This window comes from Cervus canadensis, chromosome 24 (genome assembly GCF_019320065.1).
Source record: "Cervus canadensis isolate Bull #8, Minnesota chromosome 24, ASM1932006v1, whole genome shotgun sequence".
Classification (NCBI taxonomy): Eukaryota; Metazoa; Chordata; class Mammalia; order Artiodactyla; family Cervidae; genus Cervus; species Cervus canadensis.
In genome coordinates, this window is record NC_057409.1 from 32,085,614 (window position 1) to 32,100,177 (window position 14,564).

Here is a 14,564-nt window from a genome sequence, read left to right on the forward strand (position 1 = left end):
ATTCCCCCAGTATTTTGAGTATGTCCAGGTGTGAATTTTAAACTATAAGGATAGTTTTGTTTACCCTAAATGTGAAACACAGCCAACCAGGGCCATCCAGGGCAGAGAAGATCCTCAAGGACCTGTTTAGACAGTTGCTTCTGGAAAAAAAATGGTCTTTAGTCAAAGAGTTGTCAATCCTATTTTTAAAGATTGATTAGGAAGTTGATTTTTTCTTCCTTCTGTCCTTGGAGAAAATGAAAAATAACAGGTGCTCTTCTACTTTAGACTAACCATTCATATACTTTATGACAGTTAAGTCTCCCTGGAGCCTTCTCTTCTCCAGGACAAATTATGCAAACTCCTTCATTCTGTCCTCATAGGTCCTATGTTTCAAGCATTAAATCATCTTATTGTTCCTCCCTGTATCTTTTCCAATTTCTTCAATATCCTTTTAAAAATATAAAGTCTTAAAGTTTATACTTTTGCATATATTAGATCACATTGAACTTCAGGAGTATATTTATGTCTATCTTCTATGTCAGAGTGATGGTCACTATGACACAGGTCAGTTGGATGAGAGGGATAAGAAGAAAAAGAGAACCCAGATGTGCTGTTTAACATTTGACTCAATAGATTTATATGATGAGAAATAATAAAGATTGTGCCTGAGAAATGTCATAAGGCTTCTTTATCAGTCACATGAGAAGATGCCAAAACACTATGAATATTATAAAAACAATCAGAACTGCTTTTGCTTCTTTTTTTGGCTAAATAACCTGTTTGTTTGTTTGTTTTATTAATTATAACTGTGCAAGGGAAAAGATTAGTAGGTGAGTTTACATAATACCAGATTCTGGACAAAAATGTGTAACAGTGGAAGATGAGAACTGCTAATCCAAGGAAGAAGGTAAGAATTCAACACTAGAGTGACCTCAGCTTAATTAAGAGCTGGATCTACCTTTTCAAGCAGATATTAGTGCCATTCAAAGGCACTGACAGAATGTTACATAGTGAAGGTTTATGTTTTGATTGATACCTGATTGCATATTTTGATCCTATACAATCAAAATCATAGCAAGAGTGTGATTTTGAGTTTGTTGGTAAGTTGTCCTTATAGGGTTTATAGCACTACATAGGTTTCTCTGTGGCATCACCTTGACTTCGGGTGATTGGCATGCCACAATCATTTCAACCTCTCCATCATATAAGGGCCAGAAGGAACCCATAAACTTATAAACCAAGTTCCCCTCCATGGTAGTTACTATGAGAGTACTTTTCCATTGCAATAAAGACCTAGAATAAAAGCTCCAAACTTTCTAGTCTTCCTTATTTCTACTTAAGTGCATGAGTAATTGATTTTTGTAATTCGTTGATAACTTTAAGTCTTGTCTATGTACCAAGCAAAACACCTGGCATTGATATTTCTCTCTGTCCTGGGTTATGTACTAGGAACTGCTTCATAACCTCCACGAAAGAGAAATCCAATCACTACAAAAAAGATGGTAGTGCGTTCGTTCCAAAATTCTCCTTATAAATCGACAATAAATAATAGGGGGCACAACAAAGTCAGCTTGTAAGAGCTTTAATTCCCCAGATGGAAAACTTCACGAGTCACCCATTGCTGGCTTACTTTCACTTTAAGGTGGGATACAAATATTAATTGGCCATGCCCACATTGAAAAATCACACAGGTAGATCGCAGAGGGCTTCTGCATTGAATGGTATGCAGTGGTGGAGCGTCTGTATTGTGCACTGACCCCTCTTTGAAAGCTAATGCAGTATGGTCTTACCATTTTTGCAGACAGGACAACACTGCTCTGGTTCATAGACTGGGTTGACACACTCAGGAACTGCGCAGTCTGCTACAACACAGTGAACTTCATTGCTGGGCTCACAGCGACACCATTCACATGGAGAGGGCTAGGAACAAATCTAAAATTAGCCCCTTTTCTCCTATAACTTAATGCTTGCACATTCATATGCTGTCAGAAGATAAAACATCAGTGTTTATATTGGCTTTACTGTATTAACTCCATTTACCATGTGTATGATCATTCTTTCCCCATGGAAGGCCACCTGGACACCCTAGCCAAGGGTGTGTGGGTTGGTGGGTTGCCAAGGGCAGCTCAGGTTGCCATGAGCAACCAGAGCGCTCATGTATGATGTTTCCTATGTCTTATGTTCCTACTCTCCAAAGAAAGGTTTGGATAGCTAATATGTCACCTCCTGGTTTGGTTTCCAGATGCACTGGTGGCTATGCCTTCCTCTGGTAAACAGGTGTGACACTGGCACATGTGCAATAAGTTTTTTCCATTTGTCATTTTTTCCTGCAAAGAAAGGATTACTGAGAAATGAGAAAATGGTAAATGGACAGCTTTACCCTTGGCAGAAACTCCTTTTCAAGCTAACCTAGGTTCTAAAGGGCATTTTTTTTTTCCAATGTGAATTTTAGAGGAGATTGCATTTGGGATCCAAATGTCCAGGTACTGCCTCTTGGAAGGTTTACTGAATACCTTTCATCTTGCCTGCTTGCTTTTATGAATGAACTAAAATGGACAGACTTTAAAAAGCCACTATTTAAGAGTCAGAGGACTCTAAAAGTAGAATTGAACAGTGATTCATTTAGAGAAAAAAATTAAGAAGTAGACACCAATTTTTGTCTTCACAGTACTTACCAGACAAGAATGAATTTGTGGTTTTCTCATTCCTTTCTAGAAACTTCCTATACCACAAATAATCTAAAACAGTGGCCATTCTGTGACTTTCTTATCTTTTATACTTTCTAGTTTTTCCTTCTCATAAAATAGAGGTTGAAAATTCTGGAATGAAAACTTGGAGTTCTCAGAAGTTATACAGGTCTAACAAGCCATTTATCCCTGGAAAGTTCTGCCTCCAATTTATTTGCCACAGTGACTCACTTGAAAACTGTGTTCATTCAAGTCCACGGCCTTTGTCTCAGTGATAACTGTCCACAAGACCTGTCAGCTCTTGTCTCTTTATGAACTTGACACTTGGTAAAATATCAATGCATCTTGACTCAGGTAGTCTGTGAGAGTAGAAATCTTTCAACTAATTACTTTAAGTTAATTTTATCTGTGGTTTCTATTTGAAGAATGATAGCCTAGCTTTCTCATTTTAATGTTCTTTTTATTGGTGATGGTTTAGTTGCTAAGTCAGGTCTGACTCTTGCAAGCACATGGACTGTAGCCTGCCAGGCTCCTCTGTCAGTGGCATTCTCTAGGCATGAATACTGGAGTGGGTTGCCATTTCCTTCTCTAGGAGATCTTCTCGACTGAGGAATCAAACCTGGGTCTCCTGCCTTGTAGGCAGATTCTTGACTGACTGAGCTATGAGGGAAGCCAATGTTCTTTTTGTTTATTTTTAACTGGAGGATAATTGCTTTATAATACCGTGCTGGTTTCTGCTGTCCAACAGTGAATCAGTCATAAGTATACATATATCCCCTCCCTCTTGAGCCTCCATCCCACCTACCCACATCCCACCCCACTAGGTCATCACAGAATACCAAGCTGAGCTCCCTGTGTTATATGGCAGCTTCCCACCAGCTACCTATTTTATACTTGGTAGTGTATATATTTCAAGGCTACTCTCTCAATTTGTCCCACCCTCTCATTCTCCTACTGGGTCCATAAGTCTGTTCTCTATGTCTGCATTTCTATTCTTGCTCTGAAATAGGTTCATCAGTACTGTTTTTCTAGATTCCGTGCATATGCACTAATATGTGATATTTGTTTCTCTCTTTATGACTTCACTCTGTATAATAAGCTCTAGGTTCATCTACCTCACTAGAGCTGACTCAAATTCATTCTTTTTTATGGCTGAGTAATATTCCACTGTATTTACATCCCATGACTTTTTTTAATCCATTCATATGAGTTTAGCTTGCAGTGAATTTTTTTACTTTCAAATTTAGTAGATACAATAGAATTAGCCACAGAATCCATGGAAGAAATATAGCTATCTCTTAGCATTGTCAACTAGTTTATTGGTGAGTACAGTTAAGCTCTTTACCATGTGTTTAAGTATTCCAGAAAAATCTACCGTATCATCCCAAGGGCTGGAACATTCCTGGGGCTCCTCTACCAAATCATCTCAGTAAATTAAGGAAAAGTTTGTTACTACAACACATTATTTGATGAAGAAAATTCTGAGTGAGGAAACAGTGTGAGAGATGGATATTCAATCTGCTATACTGCTTCCTATTTTGCAAGTCCCATTGTGATATCTTAAATTCCAAAGCAAACTTGTCAGAAGGTGTCTCCTTTTCTTTATTAGTTGCAAAGAAGTACTTTGGCATAGCCTTCTGGTGTACAGCAAGGACTTAGTCTGAATTTATTGCTAACATGAGAGAAAATGGGAGCTGCATTGTTTCTGCACCTTGCCCTTCCACAGCTGTGGTTGTTCTGCTGGTTCCCTTCTTGCTGAAGGAGAGGCTGATCTGTGCAACTCTAGTGGACTGATTTGGGCATTAAAAATCCCAAAGAGCTCCTGGATTTTCCAATGCAGGTTCAATAGGTCCTGTAGGCAGTAGGAGAAGGGCAGGGTTTGAATTCAGGCAGCCTAGCTGCTATATAGTCATGCCAAGTGGTGTTTATTCTGTGCACACTCATCTGAATAGTTTTTTTGTCCAGTGTGTTGTACACCTCTCTAGGCCAATCAGATCCATGAAAATAACCATTAGCAACTGAACGAAGGATTTATAGAGGATAGATACTTCCTGCTAAGAAAGAGAATTTCACTAACTAGGTTTGTTGGTAAATAGACTATTACGGAGCAGTAGAACTTTTAAACTGCCTGCCAATGTGAGTTTATAGAAAATTGTAATAGGCTAGACATAGTTTGCCATGAGGCTCATGTTCTTGGTGACTTTGGCATCTTCAAGTCTTGTAACCTGGTAGCTACACTCATGGTAATTATCTGGGAGAGGCAATAACAGATAATGGTCCAGTAAAGACCTCAGGGCCTCTGCCTGAAATCAGTGGTGGCTGGAAGTGTACACAATGGATTCCTGAAAAATACTCTAAAGAAGAGCTAATACTACAAGGCTTTGTCATAAGAGGATGCTAGACTTTTGAAAAGGATTTTTGAATAACAAGAATCACTAATTAGAAAAATAAAAATATCACCCTAGCCACCGGCAGCTTCTAATCAATTTTTCCCTGAACCTGGCTTTATTTACATACCAGTTTCTCTTCCTGTCCTAGAATCTCTTTTCAAGAAACCTGTTAGTTCTTTTGTTTTTGGTTTTTTTTTTTTCATTTATTTTTATTAGTTGGAGGCTAATTACTTTACAATATTGTAGTGGTTTCTGTCATACATTGACATGAATCAGCCATGGATTTACATGTATTCCCCATCCCGATCCCCCCTCCCACCTCCCTCTCCACCCGATTCCTCTGGGTCTTCCCAGTGCACCAGGCCCGAGCACTTGTCTCATGCATCCAGCCTGGGCTGGTGATCTGTTTAACCCTAGATAATATATATGTTTTGATGCTGTTCTCTGGAAACATCACATTTTTATTTGATCATTTTTTCAAAGAATGCCTCTGTTACAGCCTACTTCTCATTGCAAGCCTCCATGTGCCTGTCCCCAGCCCCTCTAAATACTCCTCAAATTTAATCTACTGATCTTACACTAAAGCCCCCGTCTGTCCTCTGCAGCCTCCCTCCCTAAGCCTCTTTCCTTTCCTGAGCTTGCCAGTTCACTCATCATTTTCTTGCCTCATTTGACTTCCTGCACCACCCCTACTTTGAAAGTCATTGCTTATACAGCCAGAAGTTCCTACGAGTGGGCAGTGTGCGTCTTTAACATTAACATTACTGTAAAAATCCTTCACACTTATTTACATTGCTGTAAAAATCCTTCCCACCTTACAGCATAAAACTCTGAAAGGTTTGATGCTTTGAATAAATCTTTACATCTTAAGCACTGAGCTGATTACAAATTTCTTTTTATCATGCTCTTCAATGTGAAGACTATAGATTAAATCTGAAAGTGTCCCCCGTAAAACCAAAGATTAAACAATAAAGCTATCCTTCGAGGAATAGAGAACACTGGAACAAGTACTTTGGAAAAAAAAAATTATTCTTGCTAGCTCTTTTTTTTCTTTTAGAAGAACATGTGAAATTATGATCAGTACATGGCTTCTGTCAATTAGAGATTTGGTCAGTTAAGATGATTAAATGACACCATCCTAAAATTTTATACAAGGAAAATCTTTTTCTAACATATCTCACAGAGCATTTTATTTCAATGAAAGTTCTGAAAAATAAAGTAACATTCACTGTATATGCCTTTACACAAATTTTATTGAAATTAGGTTTAGAGGTCAAATTTATTTCTTAATGTTTGCACTAGGTGATCTGAATATTGTATGTATTATGAATGTGTATGCCTTCATCTTAGTTATTTTGAACATGTTATCTGTTTAAGCAGAAACCATACATTTTATCTACAGTTTCTGCTGTGATTAAAATTATTTGTGTGGCAAACCCAAATGCTATCCAGGCCATTCCTGGAGTTCAAGGGATGTCCTCCTAGAGATGTATTCATTTATTTTGAAACTAATAGAATGAAAAGGGACTCTTTCTTAACTCTTGGTTTAGGTGACTGGAGCTCAAAGCTTCCTCCTTGGTTTTAGAATGGAAACCTGGCAATAAAGCAATATGCACCCTTTAAACTATGGTTTATCACTGAAGACCTTGAAGCTGAGATCCTAATGCAGATTAGGAAGCTGAGATTCCTAACTCCAGAATCCTGCAAACAGTAGAATGCTTTGTGATTTTAAAAATGCAAAAAGTAGGTTGAGAATTGGTAACTTAGGTTAGTGGAGGGACTGAGTAACTCCAGAAAAACAGTCACATATGTTCTTTGTGAGAATCTGAAGCTAATGTGATTATCACTTAGCATCACTATAAGATTATTGGAACATGTTATTGGAGACTTGCCAAGACGTCTCCGGATATTTAGAGAAGATCGTTGCTGTCGCTGTTTTGTCACTTAGCCATCAACTCTTTTGTGACTCCATGGACTGTAGCCCACGAGGCTCCTCCGTCCATGGGATTTCCCAGGTGAGAATACTGGAGTGGGTCACCATTTCCTTCTTCAGGCCATCTTCCCGACCCAGGGATTGAACCAAGTCTTATGCATTGGCAGTTGGATTCTTTACCACTGAGCTATTAGGAAAGCCTTTCTTCTAGAATATACACCCTTATTTTGCAATCTGAATACAATGAGACTTACTTATCCTTTCTGGAGGAAAGGCTGGATATTTGGTCCAGGCACCGATACCTTACAGCATTATTCTTTCTGTGGTGACTGTTACTGGCATTGTATGTAGACTACCTGGGAGGAAATGGTCCCAGTCTATAAAGTTTGTTATACAAATTCAAAGTGACAAGGCAACCGGCAGGATTCTGCTTACTATTTTAACTTGGTAAGACTGAAGATAACATTCTTACAAATCGAGGAACTCTAAATTAGGAAAAATTGAAAAAAAAAAAAGTTTCATTTTGTTGATTTTATTTGCGGTTAAAAGTGAATTCTCCATAGCCTTAGTATTTGAGCTCCATTTCTAAAATGCTTTACTTACTAGTTTTGAATCTTGGGCAAATTATACAGCCTTTCTGTGCTTTAGTTTTTTAATAAACAAAAGAATAACAATATTACCAACTTCACAGAGTTACTGGGAAGCACATATGTAAGAAATATTTAACATTATTTACTTGCATACTTAGCTAGTGATGGCTTTCTGAAAAATAAGCTAAAAAGCGTAAAACTGGAAGCACATGACTATATTAAAAGAATATTTAGGTTATTTCTCTTATTCAAAGTAGGATATGGTTGCAATAAAGTTTTATAGGACTTGGTTTGGTGGTTTGTGAACTAATAGAATTAATCATGTCAGAAACACATTGAAGAAAAGTTCTGATTAGAAGCCTTGAGATAAAGAGTAATTGTGAATGGTTAAAATGACCATTATAAATCACTCAAAAAAAAGGCAACAAATCTATTTTCTTTTCTTGAAGTCTCATCATTTATATGTCATTTCAAAGGCCCTCTCTCAGAGGAGTTCTTACCTGACTCTCTCTCCAACATCTTTTTCCAACACATGGCCCATTCAGTGCTCTCATCAGATTATGAAATTATTTTATTGATTTGTTTACAATTATTTATTCTTATCTGTCTTCCCCATAGTTTACAAGCTTCTTATAGTATATTGTTCATTGCTATATTCTTGGCACCAAGCAGACGTCTTAGTACATAACAGATACTGAGGAAATCTCTGTTAACGTATACACAATTATTTATGTATATTCTATGCTTCCTTGTTTGTTAAACCGTACACCTGGGCAGTTTCATCTGTTTATCATGCATGGATAGGATTCTGATTCAATAATGTTTGTATTTTATTTAAATATTATATGAGAACTTTGAGGGAAGAAGTTTTCTGATTATGATTCATGAAGTAAATATTTGGGCTTCAGCATTATGGCAATGAACATAAACTTACCCTCTAAAGGTAATTTGAAATTCATCATATCCATCATGTGGCTCACCAGTTAAGTCAATCTCCAAGCACTCCACTGACTAGACTATCTAGAAGTTGACAATTACAGACTTTAATTGCACTAGAAAATACCATGATAACTAAGATGAGAATACATGTAGGGGAATTGTTAAAGGCCCTAAGAAAAAGTTAGCCTCATTTTATAATGTGTCAAGTTTAATGGTTACTTATTAAACAAAATGGTTTTAGTATATTACAAAATATTTTTCAGAAAAGGCCCTCATTTTAAACATGTATTTTTTCTTTTTAAAAAATAATTTTATTTATATTTTTATTTTTGGCCATGCTAGGTCTTTATTGTTGTGCGGGTTTTTCTCTAGTTGTGGAGAGTGGGGGCTACTCTCTAGTTGCAGTGCAAGGGCTTCTCATGGAAGTGACTTCTCTTGTTACAGAACATGGCTCTACTAAGCATGGGCTTAGTAGTTTCAGCTCCTGGGCTCTAGAGCCCAAGCTTACTAATTGTGGCACATGGGCTTAGTTGGTCTGCAGCATGTGGGATCTTCCCAAGTCGGATCCAACCTACATCTCTCACATTGGCCGGTGGATTCTTTACCACTGAGCCACCAAGGAAGCCCGTGTTCTTTTTCTTAAAGGATGATTTAGGGTACAAACTCCAACAAAACACTTGCTGAATACTCTGAGAAAGAAGATTTGATTCCTGGAAAGTCGTCAGTGAATATTGTTGAAGAGTAAAGGGATATATACTTAAAGAAGGGATGGAGTCTAAGCTCCAAGTTTTAGCACACTAACTACGTCAGTGGCTTTCCTTCTAAGAATAGCAGCCTTCAGATACCATGTGGTACTCCATTTCCTTGATAATGGGCAAAAATTATCTGAGAGAACATAGTTCAGACTGCTTTCCCCCAAATTTCTTATTAAACAACTATTTAAAATCTGATCTCTACCAAGGAAATGATTCTGCTTTAAGAAGCACTCTTCTCTTAGAGATAATTTATGGCATAAATTTCATCACTTTATGGAACAAATCTCATTACTTTCAGACTGTACGAGAAATTTGGAAGACTCTATTTCAAAGTTGCTGATGCCTGTCAGAAGTCTGACTGTTCACTTCATTAAAATATGCATTAAATTACAGAGTACAAGAGTATTTAACATCCACAGGCACTCCCTTAGTCAGGAATTTGCATTAGGCCGATGTCACCTAAAAAATCAATGGATCCAATTGATTGTAACCAAAATTCACAATCATCTGAGATAAGACCAATGTGTCACTGATTAAAAATGCTCCTCACTGTTCTAATGGGATTGTAGTGGTCTCTTCAGTGATCTGTCCCATTGATTGGAGCATATTTGAAACACTGAGGTTGTAAGTCTTATCGATTTATGAACATAGAGCTGGAACTTCTTAATGAATTTTAATACTTTTGGAGTAAATAAACCAACGCATAGATTTTTTCTTAATAACTGCTTTGGTCAGAAAATGTATATGACTATATCATTTGAGTAATGACTGAAATAGCTATTCTTTCTGAGGTGTTGGTATTTTGATAATATATCATGGAATATTATTTCTATGGTGTCTGTCAAAAACTACTTCATGCTTGTTGAAAACACAAACAATTTTTGCCAAACAATTGTAATGAGTGCACATAGCTTTGCTTTGCCCATGTAGCTATGGTAAATTAGGTAGGTAATAAACTAAAATTCAGAAATGATATAAAATTTTGAGATTATTCCTTCAGCATATTCATTAAATGTGTATTATACATAAGATAATGTATGTAAGGTATACTAAGATGAACTCCATAGCTAGCCTTTGCTCAATAAATGGCAAAATTGACCATCTAGGTATCTATAAAAATAAGTTTTTGAGTTTTTAAATCAATTGATTACAAGAATAACTGATGATACTATTATAATGGAATACAGAATTATTAATCTTTCTACAGAGTAAATTTGCATTTACTCTGAGATAATGTAAAACACAAGAATACTGCAAAAACAGTTAATGAAGTATACCCCATCTAAAATTATTGTCAAGTACAAAAATGTTTACTCATTCTTGAAAACTGATCATTATAGTTGCTACACAACAATGAATCATATTAATGATTTTTTTCCTCTAAAATATTTTGTTCTAAAACAATTCTAAAAAATGTAAATATATTTTGGCATTTGTATCAAAGACAGGCAATTCTATAATTATATACTGCCCATACTGATAAACTGTTGGTGTATAGAGCCATTTGTAAAATATGGATATTTTCAAGGAGTCTTATGACAATAAAATATAGCCCTTTTGAAAACATAAGGGATAGCATAGAGAAAAATAAAATATAGATAAGGAGAATGTAAGCAAAAATCTCTCTTTAGTTGCAATAACAGATGTATTTTTTTAAGTAGGCAAATGTACACTTAACAAGGAAATATCAGTGTGTATTTAAGCAGGAAAAGGATGCTTTAGTTGCCTCTAAGATCTTTGAAGAACTCAAAGGTATAGACAAAGGCTAGTAGGTTGAAGATAAAGATTTTGATAAAGTATTATACTTGTAAAATAGCCTAGAAAAGCAGCAGCTTCTAGTCCTTCACTGATAAGCTGGATTGAGAGTGATTTTAGTACAAGGCAGGTCCCTATCAAGGAACTGAATATTCTGAGTAGTACCTGTATGTCTCCACGCTAAGGCTGTTCCATTTATTACCCATTTATGCAACAAGGGAAAAGTGAACAACTGCACAACTTCAAAACTTTCCTATTGATATTGAAAACGACAGACTGTTTATCAGTTAAAAGCCCATAATCTATAATAGCATTAAAACAAGGTCATGTGCAGGTGGGGGCGAATACATCACTGTTAGAATTGTACAGTATGAAAGAATCATGTAAGAGACAAATACAATCAGTTTTACTCTACAGGAAACACTGAGTGGAGATGATAAGAGGAAGGAGAGAGGGTGATAACTCGAGCTTTCTTGCTTTGTGTGGATGATACTGAATTCAGGGCTTTTCAGGGTCAATAGGATGGGAGTATAGACACAAAAGTCCATTTGTATTGGGAATATCAGTCAGATGACTAAGAAATCTAAAAGTTGAAATCTTTTCATTTTCCATTTGCTAGTAACATGCATTTTACTTGTTTGAAAGAGACAGAAATTTAGAATTAGTAAAATAAATTGCTTTATGATTGCCAATATTATAATAAAACATTCATTTCCAATTTTAAGTACAAACAGTAATTTCCTACTCAACTTTATGCTGTGGTTTTTGATGCTTAATTCCTATCTTTAACGTATTCCACAAAAATATATCGGGATAGCTTATGGGCAATAATATGAGAGGTTATTGTAATTGAAAAAATATTGACTGATTAATTTATTGATAAAAGTTCTGACTTTAGTGTGTATCTTTTGTGCAAGTATAGCAGAAGCAGTCTCAGCTGTGTAGTCACGTGTGAACACTGTTGGTATCCCAGTGGGATTCAGCTATAGGATAGCAGAGTAGGCACATTTGGAGCTTAAGTCCTGTCATCTAACAATGTTGTATTAGCTTGGATAGGTTACTTAAACCACTTGAAACTAGGTTTTCTTATTTGTAGGATGAAATCAATAATATAATATTAAGAGACCTCTAGTTTTCCTCACTGTATTTTTATGAGACAAAATGGAAATAACAACATTTGAAGAAGCTTGTAAATCATGCATTTTGTAAATGACTTTCATTGTTATTCTAGCTTTCTAGTTGACCAGTGGTTTATTTGTTTACTCTCCTTTCATCTATTTTCAGTGACTGTATATTTCTCAAATTATATTGATCATAAATTATTTTTTATTAAATTATAGCATAATCTGGAGGAGGTGGTAACCCACTCCAGGATTCTTGCCTGGAGAATTCCATGGACAGAGGAATCTGGCAGACTACAGTCCATGGGATCGCAAAGAGTCAGACACAACTGAGAAACTAACACACACATGACATAATCATTTCTACTATAATGATTTATAAATATTTATATATGATAAACAAATATAAATTTATTTATAATGATATATAAATATATATTTATTTGAAATATTAAATTTGTAAAAAATATCTATTTTAGTTTTGAGAGCAATCTGTTGCATCTCTAAAATGCAGCACTGTTTGCACTCATTATCATTAGACAGAATGATATTGAAAAACTTTTTTTCGATAATTAAGATACTCATTTACAGAGATGAAACTTCACTCTTTAATCTGCTGCTGCTGCTAAGTTGCTTCAGTCATGTCGAACTCTGTGCGACCCCATAGACAGCAGCCCACCAGGCTCCCCCGTCCCTGGGATTCTCCAGGCAAGAACACTGGAGTGGGTTGCCATTTCCTTCTCCAGTGCGTGAAAGTGAAAAGTGAAAGTGAAGTCTCTCTTTCGTGTCCGACTCTTCGCTACCCAATGGACTGTAGCCTACTAGGCTACTCCATCCATGGGATTTTCCAGGCAAGAGTACTGGAGTGGGTTGCCAATCCGAGTCTTGCCAAAAACAGATTTGCAGTGGGGTAACTTGAGCTCACTTTTTTTTTTTTTTTTGGAGTCCTGACTTAAGTATCTTGAGTATTTTCAATCTGAAAGTCCTAGAGACTCATTATAAAAAGGAAAACTCTCTATGATTGTCCCTCTTCTCCTTAATGAAGTTTTCTAAATCTCAGCTGTCAAAGGTTTGCTATTTTAGCGGGATTTTATTTTTAACGTTTGGGGAGTATTAAAGTTAGACTGAACAATTTTAATTTTTTTCCCTGTCCTATTTAGGACTGTAAAATCAAATTAGCATACAGTGAAAATAGGTGGAGTTTCAGGGAGTTGAGCTGTGTTCTCCCCATATAGAAATAGGACTTAATTTGTAACCACTGGGAGTTTCTACAATGACTGTGGTATTTCTAAAGCTGCAAAAAGCCCTTTCAGGGTCCACATTATCTTTGTTGTTGATTCTAATTTTCATTTTCCTGATGTGGAAACTTAAAATGAAAACAACAAAATTTGAAAAAATATTCCTGGTCAATACTTTGGCCACCTGATGAGAGGAGCCAACTCATTGGAAATGACGCTGATGCTGGGAAAGATTGAGGGCAGGAGGAGAAGAGGATGAGATGATTGGATGGCATTACCAACTCAGTGGACATGAGTTTGGGCAAACTGGGAGATAGTGAAGGTCAGGGAAGCCTGGGGAGCTACAGTCCATGGGGTCACAAAGAGTTGGACACGACTGAATGACTAAACAACAATAACAACATTCCTGGTCAATCCTCACTACTTTCCGAATGTAGGTGTTTTTTGTTGTTGTTGTCGTTTAATGAACAGGAATGTGCCTTAGATTCACCCTTCTTTATGGGCATTGGAGTTTTTTAAGTGAAACAAATTGAGTGATGTAAAACATGGAGTAGGAAAAGAATTTCCCTTATGTTGGCAGTGTACAAGATTTCCATCAGGAAGAAATAAGACAACGTGAAATAATTCAGTTATAATTGAACAGGTATTCCAAAATGCAGGATGTGTACACATTTAAATAAGCCATCTCTATCACATTTCTTGCATAATGTCCATAGTATACTCTTGGAATCTGGGCAGGTTTAATGGCCAGAGCACTGCAGTTAGTCAGAAGCCTCCCTTATCAATTATAACATGAGAATAAAAATCATCTAAGAACTAAATCATTCCATGAAGGAACAAAGATGAAAAAAAACCCTCATAAAATTGTCAACAAGTATTTATATTTCCCTCAGGCACAAATCTGGTAATGTCACTAACTCCAGCCCTTTGGTGATTTTACACAGGTTCCAGGCTTTGGTTCAAGTTCCCAAGCCTGGTCTTCACAGGCTGGTTCCATGTCCCCTATCTCTCTCATCTCTCACTTTTTGTCTCCTCTGTTCCCTCTGATCTGGCCACTTGGGTTAACTCAATTTTCTATGAATGTTCTTTCCAGTGATTTTTGCCAATTTTCCAATTTTGTCTAAAATATTTTCAGTGCACTGAAATCCTCACTCTTAGGCTCTTCCTAAGCTCT

At 36.5% G+C, this 14,564-nt stretch overlaps 1 protein-coding gene across 1 annotated transcript in view; it reads right to left on the minus strand.

Annotated features, from left to right (window-relative positions):
* LOC122426469 (von Willebrand factor C domain-containing protein 2-like) overlaps positions 1-14,564 on the minus strand; it is a 178,667-nt gene that overhangs the window by 149,959 nt on the left and 14,144 nt on the right. Inside the window, exon 3 of the mRNA XM_043445442.1 lies at positions 1,773-1,902. Within this exon, the coding sequence (XP_043301377.1) occupies positions 1,773-1,902 (130 nt within the window). The remainder of the gene's footprint in view (positions 1-1,772; positions 1,903-14,564) is intronic.